Source organism: Poecilia mexicana, unplaced genomic scaffold (genome assembly GCF_051168715.1).
Source record: "Poecilia mexicana isolate PSO_F unplaced genomic scaffold, ASM5116871v1 scaffold_6, whole genome shotgun sequence".
NCBI lineage: Eukaryota > Metazoa > Chordata > Actinopteri > Cyprinodontiformes > Poeciliidae > Poecilia > Poecilia mexicana.
This window is the reverse complement of record NW_028263375.1, coordinates 14,385,551-14,406,256: the sequence shown is the minus strand read 5'-3', so window position 1 is coordinate 14,406,256 and position 20,706 is coordinate 14,385,551. Positions and strand designations below refer to the sequence as shown.

Genomic DNA, 20,706 nt, shown 5'->3' with positions numbered 1-20,706 from the left:
ACTTTTAGCTTGGTCGATCCGTTCTTTAGCTTACTTGGCTATGTTAGTTAAATTACTCTTTGAGATTTCATATTGTTTTACATCTTTTTCAACAACACTTTTTTTCTTTAATTTTTCTCTTCAACCAGAAGGTAAAAACAAGTGTGTCACAAATTTAATTTGATGAATAACAAAAGATATTGTGAATTCTTGCTCATGAAATGGTCACAGCTAAAGCTAGTACGAACTCACTGTTTGACAAGACTGTGGAGTTAATTTCTGCTTTTGTATTTTCCCTTTTTATAACTACTTTAGACTAAAAAATAAATCAACCTTGATATTACGCAAACTGTGGGAGGAAGACAGAGTAAATGGATGTAATCCACACATCCTTAAGATGATAAAAAAAAAAAAAGAAAAAACTCTGGTAGTAAAAAACACTGGGAAATAACTTTTGCATTGACCAAATTGGCCCAGATAAGTTTAAGTACTGCCATTTTTTCATTGCTCAATGTATTTACTAAAATTGCAATTGAATAAAAACAACGTTTGTGACAACACTACACACAATAAACATATGAATAACTAATTTAGGTGATTAGACTGTTACGATGTAGTCAATTAGAACAGTGTACTCTTTCGTCCATTTAAAAAAAAAGAAAGATATAGGTAACGTTTCTGTTGTTATAATGGGAAAAAAAATCAACCATATTATATTATATTATATTATGTTATATTATATTATATTATATTATATTATATTATATTATATTTAATTTGTCAGCAGGAACTTCTTGCACCTACAGGGTGCGTCCTTGCTCTGGATTGCTCTCATATTTTCGTGCGTAATGACGCATCCGCCTCCAAGCGCCACCCCTCCCTCCTGTCACATCTGGATCTGGCTCCTCTCATCAGCACCACTCAGCGCAGTAGGAGCGAGTCGGAGTGAGGGAGGGAGGGAAACGACCGGAGAAGAGGAGACTGGCTCGGTCGGTACAGCTACATCTACAACCGAGCAGAACCAAGAGAAGAGCGGAAGGACATTCACACCTTCTCATCCGCACACAACAGTATCTCCATCTCCTGTGTCCCTCCATCTGTTAGTCCAGCTTTTCTCTCTCTCTCTCTCTGTCTCTCTCGCTCTCTCTCTCTCTCTTCCTTCCACTTATCTTGGATATTATGAGCTCCAGCTTGCTAGAAAACCCGGTGCAGGCGATTCTGTACCTCCGGGAACTCACCACGATCGTGCAGAACCAGCAGAGTCTCATCCAGACCCAGCGCGCACGGATAGAGGAGCTGGACAGGCGGGTGGACGAGCTCATCGGCGAGAACAGGCACCTGCGGGACGTCAGGGTGCAACAGCAGCTCCCTTACCTTCACCATCATTCCCATCATACTCTCCCGGACCCCAGCTGCCTTCACCATCACCACCACCCGCAGGATCCCCAGCTCAAGAGTACGACAGGGGCTCTGCCAGAGCATGCGGCAACACCAGCGCAGGTTGAGGTGTCTCCGGGCGTCCAGCCCCCGCCTGCCCAACCTATGGACCCGGGGGACATGCAGTTGGTCCCAGCGGACCCCTCTACGATTTCCCCCATTGAGATTGAGTCAGAAAACGGTGGAAGTTGCCCCAGTTGCAAATCTTTGGTTCCGATGACCCCAACAACTCTTTGTCGATCCCTGACCCTGGCAAGGCAATCCGAGTAAGTAAACAATATGGTTGTTTGCGTGTATCGCGCCTGTTTCAGCAGGGGTCAGGTGTTTAGAAACAGGCCCAAATGCAGGTATTTAAACTTTAAACCGCCTGCTTTCTTGAGTTCTCTAAAGAGAATGTTTTGTTGTTGTTGTTTTTTTTTTGTTTTTTTTTTGCATGGAGTAATTTGTGTGTGTGCGGCATCCGCTTTAAACCAGGAGCGTGCGTGCATGCACGTGCGCGCCGAATTGAGAGGTGTTTAATTAACGGAGGTTTCCGTTTCTCGGCTGTGTGTCGGTCAAGGACTGCACCACGATGAGGAAATATGTGGATTATTTAAATGAGAAACTGGATCACGATCACTGAATCATTACATAACAAACAGCTGTAGGCCTTTACGCGTGCGCGCGTGCTTGCTCATGTGCATTCCAGCCTCTCTCTCTCTCTGTGTGTGCGTGCGTGTGTGTGTGTGTGCTAATACACCAAGACCCGTATAGGTGTGTGTGTGCGTGTGTGTGTGTCTTTGCCAAACGAGTAGTCACTGTCAGTTCGAGACATGAGCGCAGCAGGGGGATGAGACACCTCCAGTCACCACTGTCCGCGGTATTGCTGCCTCTACATTAATTACATCACGGGATCTGGGAACTCTCACGGGATCTTGGGGGGTTCTCTGATGTTGCTGAGACACATGTTCACATCAATACACACACACAACCCCATCTTGCCTGGCACCAGAGCACCATCTAATGAGATAAAACCATGTTTCTTTTTTCTTGTTATGTATGCTTTCTTTTACTGCTGGTCTCCCCTCAGTGGGGACCCTGATTGGTCTCTGTGGGACAAGACCCCCACTGAGGGAAACCAAAATTCTGTCAGGGTTTTGTGTGAGGGGACATGCTTTAGAAAGGAGTTAGCGATTTTATGTGCTTCTTCAAGACTACACTTCTCAAATTGTTCTAATTCACTGTAATCCATGCCTGCATCATGAGTTGTGTATTGTTCAGCAGTGGTTTCTGGAATTGGAGTCAGGACTCCACTACGTGTCAAAAAACACTAAGTGGCAGATCTTTAGATGATACAGATGAGGACATTTTTTATTTTATTTATTTATTTATTTTTTTTGCTGCTTCTGGCAAAGATGTGTAACAAGCTTTATAAATAAATTCATAATTTCAGCAGCAGCATAGGGTTCCTCTACAACAGAGTAGAACCAAAACTTTAGAAATATTCAACCTTTAACATCAGCTAGTGTAAAAAATACACCAAGAACTAGCCTTTGACAATACTTCCAGTGCGATAATTATTGGCACCCCTACACTTTTATAGCTTCCTCTAGGTGGGCAAAAGAACACATCTTAATTTATTGTATGATGTTCAGAGAGAGAGAGGGGGATCTTTAACCTTTCCTCTTTGCACAATCACTCTAGGTCATCCACAAACTTATTTCCTCTCTCTTGCTTCCTTCTCTTCAGCTCAGCCTAGAGGTTTTCCATAAGAATTAAGTTTGTGGACAGATCATATAAGAAGGCTAACCTTGTCTCCAACACACCATTTCTTCTTTGATTTGATAATATGTTATGGACTGTTTTCCTAGGGAAAAACCCAATGACAACCCGTCTTTTGCAAAAGGCCACCAGTTTTTTTTATTTTTTATTTTTTATATTGTGAAACTCCCAGTATTTGAATGTGATCATGTTATCTTTCAGAGACTGGGTTCCATGCGTCTTTTGAAATGACTCAAGCCCATAGAATCACTTCTTCTCCACTATATCCTCTTGCAGCCAGGAGATTTTTTCCCCCCTATATATTCATCCTTTGTTTCATGTCAGACTGACTTGTGTGTTGCAGAAGAGTTCAGGGTTACTCTCATCTAAAGCACACAAATTCAGTTAAAGTACAAGTTGCCATGAACAAGTTTTCTATATCTTTTATGGATGTGAAGTGCAGCAGGACAGGGAGACAATATTATGTGCTTTCTGCAAGCCTGCATTGAATTTGCCACCCACTCCCCATGCAGAAACTCAGATAGTTGCTTGCATTTTAGCTGGTGGGCGGCAGAAACAGGGGCCCGCCATTTGTACGAGAACCACCACTGACTCCAGATTCTCCAGTACGAAGGTACGAACAATGGCCAAGTCTGAGTCTAACCCCACATTCTGTGAACTTGAATCATTTTGCATCAAAGTACATTTCTAGGGTTTACCTTTTCTTTAGTGTACGCCATCAGGTAAGGGGTGGGGATGGAGGCAGTGGGGTTCCTTTCACCTTGGCGTCCTTGCCAGCTGTATTCCGCCTGCAGATGACTGAGGATCAGATTTGTTATTCCTGTTGTCAGTTTGTCTCAGCATGTTCCTCTTGCAACTCCTGAATGTGTCAGTGAGCTTTCGTGCACAACCCTATGTTGGAGCATGCCTCGCACATCCTACTGTATCTATTTATTTGATATTTTCTGTCTCTATAGATTGTAGTGTTTTGCAGCGTTACAAAAGGATGACATGTAGAGTAGTGAGCAGTGTTCAGGCTTGGCAGTGAGCGCGCTTTGCATCTTTGTCAGTGTTGTCAGCGCACGTGAGTGCGAGGAAAGGAGAGGAGACGCTCTCCTCCGCTTGGTCTGCTTCTCTCTCTTTTTTCTCTCTCTCTGTCTCTCTTTCTCTCTCTCTGTCTCTTTCCAGCTGAGCCTTCTATCTGCCCCACTTAGCCCATGGAGCGAACAGTAATCAGCCATTCTCAGGAGGGGAAAAAAAAAAAAAAGCAGAGAGATTGAAAGAGAAGGAGAGATGCGTGCTCAGTCGTTGTCTTTGATGGATCCCTTGGAGGTGTCTACAAGAGGAAGCTTGAGGGTGATGCTAGGCTGGACCAGCACATCAGGAAGCAGCTGATCCATTCATCCATCTCTCCATAAGAGAGAGATGGATGAATTAAGAATGATTGAAAGGGAGTGGGGGGCGGGCGTTGGGGGGGGGGAGAGCTCACTACACAGGGAGTGAAACAGGTACCACAGGAGACCAAACCCCAGGGAAGTGAAATATTTCAAAAGGGTGCGTGTGGGGCGTCTGTCTCCTCTGGCTGCAATACCTGCAAACAAGCAGTGTGGACAATGTAGGCTGTGGCAGCCTGTGGCACAGCGAAAAGGGCACATGAGCTTTTATTATTTTTTTTCCCAGTCCAAATAGAGCTAGTCTTTTTTGCAACACTACTGTTTTCCTTTAACTTTCCCTGCTCTCTCTCCTTGACCCTCACTGGTAAAAGCTCGGCGACAAAGCAACGCAAGGAGAGTGATGAAGCAGAGAAGACAGGGCTCCGAGAGGGAGAGGACGTGGGCCAACAGCAGGATGCATGTAGTGTTAAAATATTCACCTGTTCTTTTTGTAAGCGTTCGAGTTGAATGTGCAGAAGTGCATGTACGTGTGTGTGTGTTTCTTATGCAGACAGATGGAGCCAGTGAAAGTGTGTGTGTGTGTGTGTGTGTGTGTGTTTTCACGTGTTCAGCTTTTTTTTTTAAACTCTCTAATTTTATATTCAAACACGTTACAAAAGAACAGCGTAACAGGATCTTTTAGTTTGCTACTAAGGATTTGTTCAAAAGACATATGCAACTCATATCTATTTCATGTGTCTTGCAAAATCATTCACACCTCTTATATCACAACCCAACCTCTAGCTTTAATTCATTTTAGGTAAATTCCACAACCACAGTGCAGCCACTTTACTCTGATACTAATTAAAATCAAACACAAATATTTACAATTAGTTCACTCGTGTGTAACTTCATTTAAGTATAAAAAACAGACTTGCCCGGGATGAATTTATGGAGAAGTTTAGAATAGAGTTGGGTTAGCAATCAATGCCCAACATTTCAGTCCATTTCAATCAGTAATCTGAAAATGGAAAAAGTGTGGCACAGCTACAAACCTACCAAGACGTGGCCATCCACCTAAACTATAGAGCTGCAAATATCCACAACTCAGATTGACAGGTCAGCTGTAGTTGTGCACTCCAAATGAGCTGGTCCCAATGGAGAAAAGCCTTAAGAAGATGGACACAATCGATGAAGGAGACGCAGCAAACATGCAGGGTAATGTGGTCTGGTCAGATAAAAAGTGCATGAAACCGTTTTGATTAAAAGTATAACTTTTGGCAGAAAACTGATATTACGCATTGTCCTGACCAAATCAGCCCCACTGTGAAACATGGGGGTGGCAATGTCATGTCCTTGGGATGTTGGGTTTTTTCTTTAGAGAGAGCAATGAATTTATCATTTTTGACGGTGGAGGATCATCTGCCAATTGAAAAATGACTAACCATACAGCCAGAGCTACAATGATTGGCTTGGCTGAATCTGTCACATAAAAAATCCATTAGAACTCATATGGACACTTTTGCAAAGCACTGTAGAACAAACCTGTAATAAATCTTATTAAACAGGGACACAAAAGCTAGATTGATTTCATGCTAAGGTAAGAAACGCTGCCCAGCAGCAGTTTTTAAAGCACACAAAATTAGATTTATCTCTTAAATCTGTACAGATACGACAAAGCATAAAAAATAACATGAATAAATCTGTGGAGGATCTTTTTTTATTTGCTTAGCTCTAGGTAGTAATTTGTTTTTGCACATTAACAATACTTCAGTCATTTGTATTTTTACACCAATTAGCATATTGGTGACATTCATATAGTGCAGAGTGTTGTTTTAGGTAGCTTTGTGGATTTCTTGGCTACCTTGTGTTTTCATAGGAAGAACGTTCAAGAAGGTAAATGAGCTTTTTTTTTTTTTTTTTGCCACCTGCAACATTGTTGCGGTATCTCTGGCATAAGTACCCTGTGTCTGCAGGGGTGGAGATAATAAGTAATCATGAGGTCTCTTGTGAGTTTCCATCTCATAGAGAAAAAGTGCGACTAGGTGCACAAACGAAGGAAAAAATAAAATATGCAAACCTCATTAACTTAATGTACCCTGTTCCTGCTGAAGAAGTAAGAGAAGAGCGAAACCCAGAACACCTGTGGAAAAACAAAACCGTACATGCACAAGCTAAACTGCAGCACTGGCTCTCGTGCACTTTGACACATCTCTTTCCAAATGAGCTGAGCAAACTTGCACCTACGATTAAATAGCTCTTTGCAGCAAAGAATAAAAGAAACATCCACAAGAAACAAGAAACAAAGCAAGTGTGCAGTAGTTCAAGAAAGTTCTTTAGCTGCTTCTTTGTGCAGCCACACAGAGCTCAGTCCTTTATTTAAATCTGAACTAACACACTGACATGTTGGCACCCCTTAAAAGCTTTAAAAATAAAACCCACATACCACAGAGGTGCAGAAGGTTTGGATCTTTTTAGATGAAAGTCTCGGCTTCAGAAGAACTTCCAAATATACAGTACAAGGCTTGTTTTTTTTTGGGTTTTTTTAAGTGTCTTTACACAGAAGCGTCACACTGCAACATGTGAAGACAGCTGTCAAAACTGCACTTTAAAGAGAAAGAATCTATTTTTCCCCACGATGTCAAACTGAGAGGAACATATCTCCCCATCAGTCACTACTGCGACAGCTTCTTTTAGGTTACATCATGCAGCGTTACTATTAACACATCATCACCTCTCCAATGACTATTATATTTGCTGATTTGGTTGGTTTGTGAGCAGTTTCAAAAAAAAAAAAAAAAAAAAAAAAGAGGAATTTGTTGTACAGTATTGCTCTGGAGTTCATTAGCTTCCAGATCTGCTTTGTGTGAAATGTTTCCAGAAAAAGTAAAAGTGTTCAGTCTTCGACTTGGTCTTGTTGTCTGGCTTGGCTGCACAATTTGAATTCACTGAAAATGTTTTTTTTGCACAGACTGGTGGAAAAAAGCAAACCTACAGTGCCTTGCAAAATTATTCATATCGCTTGAACCTTTCCGCATTCTGTCACATTACAACCACAAACTTCACAGTGTTCATGTTTTATTTAAGTGATAGACATGCTGACGTAGGGGACAATGTGAAGAGGTATGAACATGAAACAGTTTATAGATGTTCTTACAAATAAACATGTAAAATATGCACATGTATTCAGGACCCCTCAGTAAATGATTTGTAAAGCTTTTTTTTTTTTTTTTTTTTTACTCCAGTTAAACTGGATACCTTTAAGTTTGTCTCTCCCATTATTGCATATCTAAAAACTATGTCCAGGACCTTAATGAATTTATTTTTTATTAACTACACAAATATTAGCCCATTAAAAGTTTTACACAGTGAATCGCATTTTTGTTACATATAAAAATAGAACCTTCAAAAAAATGATCTGATGGGATGCTGGTAAAGAGTTTTCTGTTTACATCGTGCAAAAAGGAGTTGGTCTGTCAGTGAAGCTATTCAAGCCTAAAATACCATCTCAATGCAAAACATGTTGCAGCAAGCACAGATGTCCCCAATGGTACTGTCATTGTCCTCAGTTCACATTTCTTTTAAAGGTTTTTTTTTTTTTTTTGGCTCAGCCTTTATTTGAGCATGGTTAGACAGGAAAGTAGGTAGCAAAAGAGGCAGAAGACATGCAGCAAAGGTCTTCTGGCCGGGACTTGAACCTATGACGTCCGAATCGAGGATCAAGGCCTCCGTGTGGATTGTCCTTTACCCCTGCGCCACCACAGTGACTCCTCTGTTCACATTTCTAAACCAGTATCTTTTCAAGGAAGTCACATGAATAACGAGAGGTTGCTAAAACACTTGAAAGCTGAATGGGCATAATAGCACTTTGCTCCAATCTGGTTGAGTAACCTGAAAAACAGATTAAAACAAATATCTTTGTTGTAGAGCTCATATGTCTATTCATCCAATAATTTAGCAGCACAAATAGCTTTTGAGTTGAATATGTTGCTTACTTTGTCGATACATAGTTTTTGATTAATATACAGTAATTGTGATTGATTAATTATAGATCCTACAATTGTCAAAATTTAAGTTTGAATCAAGTTACACACTAAAAACTATAGGCTTACCATTGTCAATTGGAAAATACCTCAACATCTTCATCATGAATGGACTGAGAGCATCTTTCTCTTTGTCTCTCCCCCATAAAGGCCACATTTGTTACAAATAGTTGCCCAGTTAGCAGATTTTCTCAACTGAATTGTGAATTTCTATATCTATATATATTTATATCTATATCTCCTCCCAGAATAATCCTCCAGTCCAGTTTACTTAGGTGGTTTGCAGTGCCATTGTGTTTAAATTTTTAGTTTGAACAGTTCCCCCTGAGATTGCTCCTAACTTGTGATATTGTTTTAGAACTTAACACTTTAAACGTCTCCACGACTTTATCCCAGTCTGTCCTTTGGTCTTCATGTTGTTTTCTAATGTTCCCTGTAAATTTCGGAGGCCTTCAGAGGACAACAGCATTTATGCAGATGTACTCTTTTATACAGGTGGTCTGACTTGGGCGACTTTTGAAGATGAACTGGTTTATATTTAGAGGCATCAGGGAAAAGGTGACCGAATGCTAATATAAGACACCCTGTCACAGAAAAACCATGTGTCATTTTATTTCCCTATTATCCACCATTTTTTAGGTAAAAAAAAACTACATTGAAGTTCTTCATTGTAAAATAACAAAATGTAAAAAAAACTCCAGGACTATGACAATTTACAGATGTCACTGTGTTTTTTAGCCTAACCTAGTAAATAATGCCCAGAAGAGTAGCTGCATTGATTCTCCTTTCTTTGATTCCTCCAATTTGACATAAAAAAAATCTCATTGACAACACCTCTGTGCTCTGAATGTGTGAAATGAAGACTATTTCAGAAGCTTTTGTGTTGGATAGATCACAATTGAGAAACTGTTCCTGAGACTCAAAAACTAGCAGGCAGTAAATTAGGTTCATGAACGTTTGCAGCCAAGGATCACTACTTCATTTGCAACTAACTGTGTGAAAACCAAACCTTAAGAGGAAGCATATGCATTCTGAGGTTTTCTGTAAGCTCTCGGACAAGAAACTAATCACATAAGGGGCATGATTAAAGAAAATGGCAAAAATGAATTCAGAAATAATTATTAAAGTTTATAAAAGCACATGTATGTGTTCCATTGATCTTGGATCAAGTAGCAGATCACAGAATCAGAGTGTGAACAGAGTGTGAGATTTTTAGGGAAAATATCAGGGTCCCTTTAAGTCTGTAGAAGTTGCTGTGAAAAGGTGGCTTTTTATAGCCCAGACTGTCACTCCTGGTTTTGCGCCGACTCTGACTGCCTGTCACTGTGACTTTGTGTCATGAGCTTTAATCTGAACCCAGGTCATGAAATCGACTGTAGTATAGCCAACAATGTCCCTTCACTGCATTTATTCAGCACAATGAAGACGTTCCTAATGTTCTTGATGCCCAGATAATACCTATAAAACAATCCATAAATGCTGGTCCTGGTTGTCATTTTTATGTATGTAGAAATGGAAACTATAGGGCATCCTGAATTTAAAGGAAGGCAATCTATACAGCTGCTTAAGAATGCATTTTTCTTTCTTGTTCCACATAAGAGCTCCAGCGTAATGCCTAAAATATGAATGTGAATGTAAAATGTATGAGAGACAAATGAGAAAGGCCAGCTGAAGAGGAGGAAGTAGGAAACAGAGCTGGAGCAAGCATCTTTCCAGATTGGGTTCAGGGATTTCTGCTAAATCGCAGCTGATCTGACACGTACACACAAACATATAAATACACCCGTTCTAAGCTTTCTCAGCCTTGATTTGACCTACATAGGGTATTTGCCCTGGGATCAGTCACTGACTGTAAAATGTAATGATACAATAATCCAAAGAGCAAGAAGGGAGACTCTCTAGGATCTTTTTTTGTGTTTGTTAAAAGTGATCATCTTGGGTACTAAAGAGGAATGTTGAACACACATCATCGGCAGACAGAATGACAACCTGTCCTTTCAGCTCTGCGTGCGTGCCTTGCTCCTTTTCTTTCTCCTTTGCTGACCTCTGCTTTTTTCCTCCATCCTTCTGCAGGAGTGAGACCGTGCTGCATCAGTTTTGCTGCCCCGCCCCTGAACATCCGGAGACCGATACCTCGGGATCATCAAGGTGAGCTCAGCCGAGGAGGACAATTGCTAATTCTCCGATGTGCGTAGTTGGGTTGATGACATCACAAAAGGCACAGGATTGTAGCTAACCACCTGACATTTTTAAGTATTGTAGCAGAGGTGCTGTTTTTAAAGTATTTCAACATTGATTTTGAAGCATTTGAGTTGCACGAGTTGAAGGTTTTTTTTTTAATTGTCATGTGCCTGAGCTAGAGTTTGACTCATATGGATACGAAGCCATGATGGTTACTGGCATGGATGATGAAGCTGATTGTCTGCAGAACTTTAGGTTTTTTTGATCATATTTAAAATTTCTCTTCCTGTAGGTTTTTGTATGTGTTCGCCACTTTAATGCTATATTCATATTGCGTCACTTTAAACTGTTATGTGATTTGCCAGTGCATTGACACCTCATGCTGTCTGAATTCAAACTGCTTTTGCTTATCGAAACAAACTTCTCTCTTTCCTACATTTTCTCTGTGGTCTTAACTCGGTTATAGTAATAGCATGGGCTGTACCGCAGGTTCATGCATGCTGGGGTTAACTGACAGGATTGTGCCCATACAAATCTGTTTGGGATAATTGTTTTGGTGGAAGTAGTGGCTTATGCAGTGACTTCAGAAAACATTGTTAGGATTTGAAAATCATTTTAATGGAATATATTGACAAGACCATATGGTTTCAATAGCAAATTGATTTAAAATGATTGCTGAAGGTCTTTCAAAATAACAGCTGGGCATTCCAGTCAGGCTTTGTTCTTTTTTCATAAACCACATCAATGTGCATGCTGTCATTTTTTTTTCTGAAATCTACGATGCATTCACACTTACAGACAAACGTTTATTCAAAGTACGCAACGAAAAACGGGGGAAAAGAAGTAAACAAAAGAATTGTCAGTTTCTCTTTGCCTTATTGCCAACAAAATAGCCAACACTTAAAACTTTTAATCATGCCTGATGGGAACTGTGCAGTGCTGAACTGGTCCATATGTCAGTGCAAAGTGGTGTAATTTTGAGGTTCAGCAGTACAGCTACATGGCTAAATGTGTAGCAAACGCATAGCTTCACCGTCTGCAACTCACAAAAAGACAACAGAAGAGGAGGTGGTATGATGTAGGTATCAAAACGACCATGGCAACTCTGAAGTGATGCAACAGATATCTCTACCATAGTAACTGGAGAATCTACAGTAGCCATTTTAACAGCTTGTTTCTGAGTGGGCTGTGCGTGGAGAGTGTGAATGTGTAAACTTTCATTTAAAGGCTTGAATGAGCGCCTTTCTTCTTTAAACCCTTTTTACTTTGCTTCATCTTCATATGCAATTGTTTATTCTCTCTCGCTTGTTTTTATCTTTTTTTTGCCTGCTTTTTGGAAGACCACGTCTTGCTCAATCATTGCGTCGCAATTATTTCCACCTCATCCCACCCCATTAAGTTTATTTCTTTTCTCAATATCACCATCTGTCTGTCTGTCTGGTATTCTGTGGAGATCTAACGACTTAACTCCTACACTCACACGGTCCTGATTGGATGGGCAAATGACAGAGAGGCAGTGGGCGTCCAGCTGAGATGAGACTGGTGTGGCTCTCTAATGCCAATGCAGCTCTTTATTATCACCACTCTCATCATCATCATCATCATCATCATCATCATCATCATCATCATCATCATCATCATCATCATCATCACATGAACATGTTGGTTGCAATCCTTCACTGCCTCTACAGTTGCTGATACACACTCTAAATCCATCAGTGCACACTCACCTCCCAAGAGATGCCATGAGATCTGCCTCTAGCCTAACCTGCCATACCCTTCGCTCTTCCAACCTTTAAGTGTGTGGGTGTGCATCCCCCCCTGGGCGTGCAGGGCTTTAAACGATACGATTTGACAAAGGTTTTTCTATCTCGCCCCCTGATGACGCCTGTGCTTGCATGTGTGCTGTCTGTGTTTGTTGCTGCATATGCTTTGCAGGAGAAAGTGCGCACAGTGCCCCTATCATCACCGAGACTCTTGCCTGGCCAGATGCATTAATAGCTCAGGTCTTGCTTTAAAACCCTCTAATGTATTCTAATGTACTCTAATGTATTCTGATGCAGCGCTGGGGCATGGCAGTGTTTTAATAGACTTTTTGATAGAGACAGCCTCCAGCGTGCACAAACCAACAGGCAGCCTGTAACTATCTTACTGTTTCCGACTTCTCTGTAGTTATCTCGCTTTCTGCTCTCCTCTTTCTGGCTCTTTTCGCTGACTCTATCTTAGAGAGGATACAGCCAACCTAGCCTCTCCGGCCCTGTCTCCGACTTTTAGTGAGAGACGCTGCAGTATACTTCGTTTCACAGCAATCAGAGGAAACAAAGAGAGACTTAAGTGATGCACTCATTATTTAAGCATGAGCTGGCTTTTAATTCTCCCCTGTTGTTTTTTAGCTCTGGTTTCGTTCGTGTAAAAATAATCGGAGTAAGCAGTATCCGGCCAGGACGGGAGATTCCACAAGCATCACACTCGCGCTTGTGAGTGCATATAGTCTTAAAGCCTTCAGGGTATGATCATAAATCTGTCCACTCCAGAGCTCTTTTGTGCTGAAAGTTAGTTTTTCATCCCATTCCTATGTGGAAAGAAGTTTGCAAAGATGAAGGGAAGCCTTATGTGTGAGAACATCTGGATTATCGGAAGGCCTAAGAGAATGAGGGTGTTTGCTGTGTTATGCTGGCAAATTACTTAAGCCCTACATGACTTTTCGCAGAATTTCGATAATGCTACCATGTAAAAGAATGTTGTACCATCTGTGTCTGGGATTAAAAATGGCTGACCTCAGGGAGCAGCCTACTCCACCCTTGACACTGCTGGGTTCTGAAGCTAAATTTAAACTCTGATGTGAATTTTGTGATGTTGCTCAGCTTCTGGTTTTCACTTTTGAGATGAGCAGTCATACTGTACAAACCATTTCAGATTTTGTCTAGTCACAAGCAACAACCTCAATGTATTTTCAGGGATTTCTTTTGTGGTAGATCAAGCTTTATTGTGCAGTGATGGAAAAGGTTACATGTTCTTTTGTTAATTTTATAAATATAAATCTGAAAAGTTTGGTGTGCCTCGCTGAAACTACAACTGCAAATCTTTTGGCACTTCTTTCTGCTTTGCAAAATAACTAAAGTTCAGTCAGATTGGATCGAGCGTGTTTATTAGCATCTATTTTAATGTCTTGTCACAAGTTTTTTAAGTGGGTTTTTGTTTGCACTTTGACTGGATAATATATAGTTGAGTCCAAAATGATCTATCCAGCAAATTTTAAGTTTAACCTTCTAATTGTGGCAACATTTTTCTTCTCATTGGAAGTAATAGTAACATTTTAGAATGGCTCATACTGGGTCCTGACGTAAATGTGAGAAAGTCAGTAAGATTATTAAAGAGGTGGCATAGAGGCATTCCAGCCTTAAAGACTTGGAGCTCATCATCAAAGATAACTTGTAAGATACCAGTGGGAAATGCTAAAAAATAAGAACGATTTGATGGCTGTAATGCCAGTGAAGATTTTTCCATTGACTGATTAGAAAAGTATATTTTTTTCACATGTCATGTATTTTTCAAGTAATAACTTCAATAAAATGTAAATTTGATTTTTATTAGCTGATTGTATTTTTTTTAGACTATGCTTGTTAGATTTTCTTTTGAAAATAAACTTCTTAGTTAAATGAAAATACCTCTTAACCCATATCTGACAGTGATCATATCCCTTAAATTAAAATTTTTCTTTGTAGAACTCATTGCATGTTTAGGGTTGCTCTCATGGAAGGTGAGTATCCACCTCTGTCTTTAGTTTTTTGATCTGCTTTTATCTCATAGCTTAAGACAAGCATAAGACAGCATCATGCTGCCACCTCCATGTCTCACTATCATAACATCTATGTAATATGACAAATATTTAGAAAATTTAAACGTTATAAGTACCTCACAAAACCAGCTGGATCTCTGTAGGTGTGTGTTTTCGACTTCATGTAGCTCAGTTTAGCAGATGTGGAAATCTTGGCATGAGCCGACGTTCAATTTGTAAGGTCGCTTTGAAGTAGGCAGGTGGTACTGGTGTATTCTTGTAATATTCTTGGTATGTATGAATGTTCTCTGCTCTGCATCACTCTGGGTTGCTGAATTCAAAGTGTCATGAATATGAAGTCCCTGTATCGGTGGAGTCAGATTAGGGTTTCCCCTAACTTGTTCTCTGAGTCACGCCTGACTGTATTGGCATGGCATTCCTGTTTGCAGTGTTTTTGAAAGCTTAATCCCAACAGCGCAACACGGGAAAAAGCCTCCCCAATAATCTTTTTATTTCCACGCAGCACACAGAGAACGAAAGGCTCATCCAAATGATGTCATTGCCATGGATACACATTAGCTTTCAGAGGGTCATACATGAATTCAGCCTTGATCTTAATAGTAAAAACTGAGAGTGGAGCAAAGGCTGGCGTGGAAACATTGCAAGAGAAAATAAATACAAACGTGAGTGGCAAGTCTTAGCTAGGAGTTATTTGTTTGAATTCCTTATATAAGTCAGTGTAACACTTTCTATTTGATTCAGTAGTGGTGCAGACACTTTCTGGATTCGTCTGGCATAATATCGGTACTAAATAAAAGAGATCAAATCCTTTGGCATAAGAATATTGTGGGAAAAACACAAGTTACAACTTACAGGTCTTTATTGCAGCAATACGCTGCACATGGCTTTCCTTTTTGAAAGCTCTCTTGAGGCACAGCGTCTAAGCTGTTAAATCACCTTGGCTCTAGCCAAAAATAAACACAGAAACATAAAAGGAATCACTGAAAGTTTTCACCGCTAAATATGAGATTTTTATTTGTGCATGACAGTCTCACCGGATAAAGATGGGAACCTTTGTCCAACTGTTAAAGGAGAGTGTTAGGCAAACTCATGAAAATTTGATAAGAGCTTTGTAAGCTAATGTTTACATAATACACCCCCGATCCAAAAAAAACTAAACACAACATAGTTATGATTCATCAGTGTGTGAATCTGTGAGTTTTACTAATCTGAACCACAGTACATTAATGATCTGCTTTAAAGTATTGTGGTGCCGTATTGCTACATACTTTCAATAACTCTTAGGTCTTCTGGTTCTGCTCACCATCCCCAAAACCAGAACCAAATATGGAGAAGCAGCATTCAGCTTCTGTGCACTACAAATCTGTGGTGCATAGAACACAGAAAACTTACAGAAAACCTCAAAACACCAAAAACACTGAGTTTCTTTAAATCTAGACTAAAAACCCAAATGTTTAGAGTTGCTTTGGACCATAATAAATGAAACACTAACCAGTATTTTGATGTGTAATGATGGCACTTGGCAAAATATAATTTTAACTGGTTTTCTCAATTCTTCACTGTGTGTTTTGGTGTCTTCTATGACTTTATATTTTTGTGTTTTCATGGTGTAAAGCACCTTGAACTGCTTCGATGCTGAAATGTGCTATACAAATACATTTGATTGATTGATTGATTGATTGATTGATTGATTGATTGATTGATTGATTAATGAAAGCTGAATTTTATCATTTCCCCTTTGAGCAAAATCTTTGCTGAATTTTTGTTTTTTCACCTTTTCTATTTTGAAAAATGATAAGTATGGAGGGTGGTTCCTGCCAAAATTGGCAAAAAATATAGGAATAAATAAATGGTTTGATGAATTAATTAATGGGACAAACATTGCATCCTGGGCTGCACAGTGGCGCAGTAGCACTGTTGCCTTACAGCAAGAAGGTCCTGGGTTCGATTCCTGGCTTTGGGTCTTTCTGGATGGAGTTTGCATGTTCTCCCTGTGCATGCGTGGGTTCTCTCCGGGTACTCCAGCTTCCTCCCACAGTCCAAAACATGACTGTCAGGCATATTGATCTCTCTAAATTCTCCCTAGGTGTGTGTGTGTGTGTGTGTGTGTGTGTGTGTGTGTGCGTGTGCGTGTGTGTGTATAGTTGTTTGTCCTGTCTGACTCTGTGTTGCCCTGCGACAGACTGACGACCTGTCCAGGGTGACCCTGCCTCTTGCCTGAAACGTTAGCTGGAGATGGGCACCGGCAAGCCTCCCGACCCCACCAGGGAGAAGGGTGTACAGAAAATGGATGGATGGATGGAAATATTGGATTCTCCTTCCCCCACCATCACAAACTCAAAATTTCAATATACTACTGCATCTGAAAATGAATTTATTCCATTAGATTTAAAGTATTTACATATTCTTGTGCAAAAAGCCTGGGTAGTTAATCTAGTTTATCAACAAATATCTCTTAGACATAATTTTAAAAATTTGAACCTGTGTGTATGCTATGTTATGGAAGGGTATTGCCTCTGAATCTGGACTCTATATGCTGTCAGCTTTTTCGTATTCAGCCGTTGCCTGCAACTTGCAGTGGAGCCACAAGTCTGACCAAATAAGAGTGGACACGGAAAGTCAGTCATCTGCCCCTCAGGCCACCACAGTCCACGTTCTGCCTAATTTATGAATCTCTACCCACTCCACAGAGCTGAAGGCCAGGCCCCTGTAAAGAGTGAAGATATTTGGTCGTGGGGGAGGAACTGAAATCTCTCTGCTCTTATTTCCCTTGCAGCGGACAGATCCTGAGCCTGGAGGATGGGACGTCCTCTGGTGGAGGACAGGAAGTGAAGGGGCTGAAGAGGGAGGGACCCAGCGAGTATGAGATCAATTTGGAGAACAAAAACAAACAGGTATGCCTTTTCCTTAGTGGATCAATATGCTCAATCACAAGGTTTGGAGTAAAAACTGCTGGCAGCTCTACCTTGTTTAACGTGGGCAGGTGTGTGTGCGCGTGCGAGTGTGTGTGTGTGAGAGAGAAGATTTCTTGACAAAAAAGATTCCCATTTAGATCTATTTCCGTCTCTGTTGACATGAAAAAGAACACCCAGGATACTGAGTGCCACAGCGACAGGAACAGAGGAAAGGGAGATGCTAGGTTGTCATGGTAACAACTAATAACTGCTCGTGGTGGCTGAAGATGTCTTTATTCCTCATAGCAAGCAACTGAAGGGTCTGCTGTTGTATCTCGCTGTGCTGCTCCGGTGCTTGAGTGCATGTATCCACTCGTGGTGTGACCAGACACACAGCAGACATATTGTGAGGTTTCCCTCTTTTTTTTTTTTCCCTGCCCCACCTGCCTCTCGTTCCTCTGGAAATATTAAAGGTGAAGTTCTGAGAAATTGTAGGATTTTTGGGTGGCGCTGCAAACAAATAGGCTTACTTTTTTTTCCCCCCCCATGTCATGATCCATCTCTATATCCTTGCTATGAACTATTAGCAGAAGGATGATGATTCCCTAAGCCCTAAACCACGCCAACCTATAATTAAGAAGGATACCTCTGTGAACAGTGTGAGTGTGTATTTCAGGACTCCTCTTGGCTCTTTTGATCTCATTGCACGAACATGGCAGCGTGTTTGATTGCTGATGAATGATTAAAACGTGTTTCAGTGGGTTTATCACTCTTGCAGTGTTTTTCAATGACTCTCAAAGCAATTTAAAGGCGTTTGATGTGTTCACTCCCACTCACCACCTTCCTGTGCCCTCAGATAGAGGAGCTGGAGCAGAAGTATGGAGGCCATCTGATCGCAAGGCGGGCAGCGCGCCGCATCCAGACGGCCTTCCGCCAGTACCAGCTCAGCAAGAACTTCCAGAAGATCCGCAATTCGCTGTCAGAGAGCAAGCTGCCTCGCCGCATCTCCCTGCGCCATCCCAGCCCTTCATCCCGGAGCAGGAATGCGGCCCAGAGACACAGCTACACTCTGCATCCAGGAGGTGGACAGATTCCCTTACGCTCAAAAACTCCTCCTCCACCTCCATGTCGCTCCACATCTCTTCCCCCGTCACCAGCGTCAGCCCCAGCAAATGCCCCGTCATCAGCTCCAAGTCAGGCTCCGTCTCAGACATCTGGACCTACACTCACACAGCTGGAAGACTGCTTCTCCGAGCAGGTCAGTGCACTTTGTGGAGATATAAATAAGATCTGGTGCGATAAACTTGTGGTTCACGAAGAAAGAATCTCAGAAATTTGAAACTATTTCAACAGGAATGTAATGGAGGAAAATGAAAGAAAGAAACGTAACTCTGACTCAGAAAAATGTTTAAAATAAGCAACTCCGTTTTGCTAAAATTTGTAATGTGTTAAAATTTATCTAATGAATATGTTTGTATGTATAGGATCTTATTCTTCCTTTGGGTGTGAGTACTTTTGCAAAACATGGTGTTTCACCATCCTTGCTTGGTGTTAAAAGTTTCAGGAGCACATTAGGATCTGTTATTTGGAATTCATACGGTGTTTTTCACACTCAAAAGCTGAACTGCAGGTGGTTCACTGAATCACCTGGAGTCTTTAATACAAATCCAACCTGTTTGAACATGCGCAGACTGTTTGTGGTAAATGTTTAGCTTTTGCTCCAAAGCCTGTGTGTCATGTTCCACTATAAAGACGACTTTACATTGTGCATCTTATGTGCAGTAATTCACCAAGAGCTATGAGGGTGGGTCTTGTTTTTATATATTTTAAGCATTTATTGTATTTTGTACAAGAGAGTTCCAGTGTGCTTAAAGATGAATTAAAATCTGAAAAAGTAAAGTAATGTCAAGTTTCCCAAGCCACAAATTACCCTTTAGTAAACCCGCTGCCTTGCTGATATAACAGCATGTTCAATGTAGCCTGACATGTCTTACAGTAGTCATTAATTATCAGCCTGAACTTATGAACTTTTCTGCAGTTCAACACAGACAACCTCACGCAGAGTCGCTGACTTAATGTGCGTTTTTCTTATTCCTGCCCTTGCAGCTTCACTCCTTGGCTCAGTCCATCGATGATGCTCTTCGCGGTTGGAGCCTGTCAGAGGGAGGAGAGGGGAAGGGACTTCTGATGGACCCCGGGGCCCTTCGTGCAGCTGCAGAAAGCGCCGGCCTGCCCCGCAGCGCCAGCTCCCTGCTTATGGCTTTCAGGGATGTAACTGTTCACATAGACAGCAATAGCTCCTACACCATCTCATCCGCGACCACCACGACCACCACCTCTCTGGGAAATGCAAGCGGAGGAGAATCAGGCAGCAGGAAGCCCTCTGTTAGTGGGACAGGCGGCGGAGGGGACGGGCAGTCGATGGAGGAACCCGAGTTTCCCGCCCCTCCGCCCAGCGAGGAGCTGGAAATGGTCGATCCGGGATCTAGGAGGGGGTCTGCGGCACCAGCTGCCGCAGGGGTTGGGATGGAGGGGGAAAACAGCTCAGACAGACTGGGATCCTCCACTTCCACCTCTACCTCCACGTCAATCTCCACCTCAGTGCAGTCTAATCAGCAACCTGCTCAAATTTACACTCAGTACCAGCAGTATCACTACACTCATCCCCAGCAGGTCCCCGGGGGTCCGAGTCCGGATTCCCTGCAGGCCCTTGTCGTCTCTCTGCCAAGGGACCGCTGCCAGGATCCAGCCTCCTGTCGCTCCCCAACCCTGTCCACCGACACGCATCGCAAACGCCTCTACAGGATCGGACTCAACCTGTTCAACGTGTGAGTGGGCTGGCAGTTCACATAAAGCTCTGTGACAAAATAAAAACACGTTAAATATTTCCCCATCCTCTGGCTTTGACTTCAAAGCCCCGATGTTTGTTTTGAACAAACTCCCAACAACCCTTTAAAATACTTATGAACAGCAGCTTATTATTGCTTGTAATTGCCGGGGGGAAGTGTCTGTTTAGTGCCATCTTCTGATTGTGTGATGTCCATGAAAAAAAAAAAAAACATCCAGGAGGGAGGATGGGGATGAAAAGTGGAGTGCAAAATGCAGCAGAATACTAGAGGCAGTGGAGGAGGCCGTGAACAATGCTAGAGCTGCTCAGGTTCTAAAAATAGAGTCGACGGTGGGCCTTCATTTAATATTAGTTAATACAAATTAAAGTAAATGAACTCAGTGACAGGCGAGCTGATCTCAAAGTTGTGAGC

At 41.6% G+C, this 20,706-nt stretch overlaps 1 protein-coding gene across 1 annotated transcript in view; it reads left to right on the top strand.

The window, feature by feature from the left end:
• The first annotated feature begins 792 nt into the window (after positions 1 to 792).
• Positions 793 to 20,706, top strand: part of iqsec3b (IQ motif and Sec7 domain ArfGEF 3b) — a 38,851-nt gene continuing 18,937 nt past the window's right edge. Inside the window, exons 1-5 of the mRNA XM_088006285.1 lie at positions 793 to 1,682; positions 10,646 to 10,720; positions 17,329 to 17,446; positions 18,303 to 18,704; positions 19,553 to 20,274. Coding sequence (XP_087862411.1) covers positions 1,159 to 1,682; positions 10,646 to 10,720; positions 17,329 to 17,446; positions 18,303 to 18,704; positions 19,553 to 20,274 — 1,841 coding nt within the window. The 5' untranslated portion in view covers positions 793 to 1,158. The remainder of the gene's footprint in view (positions 1,683 to 10,645; positions 10,721 to 17,328; positions 17,447 to 18,302; positions 18,705 to 19,552; positions 20,275 to 20,706) is intronic.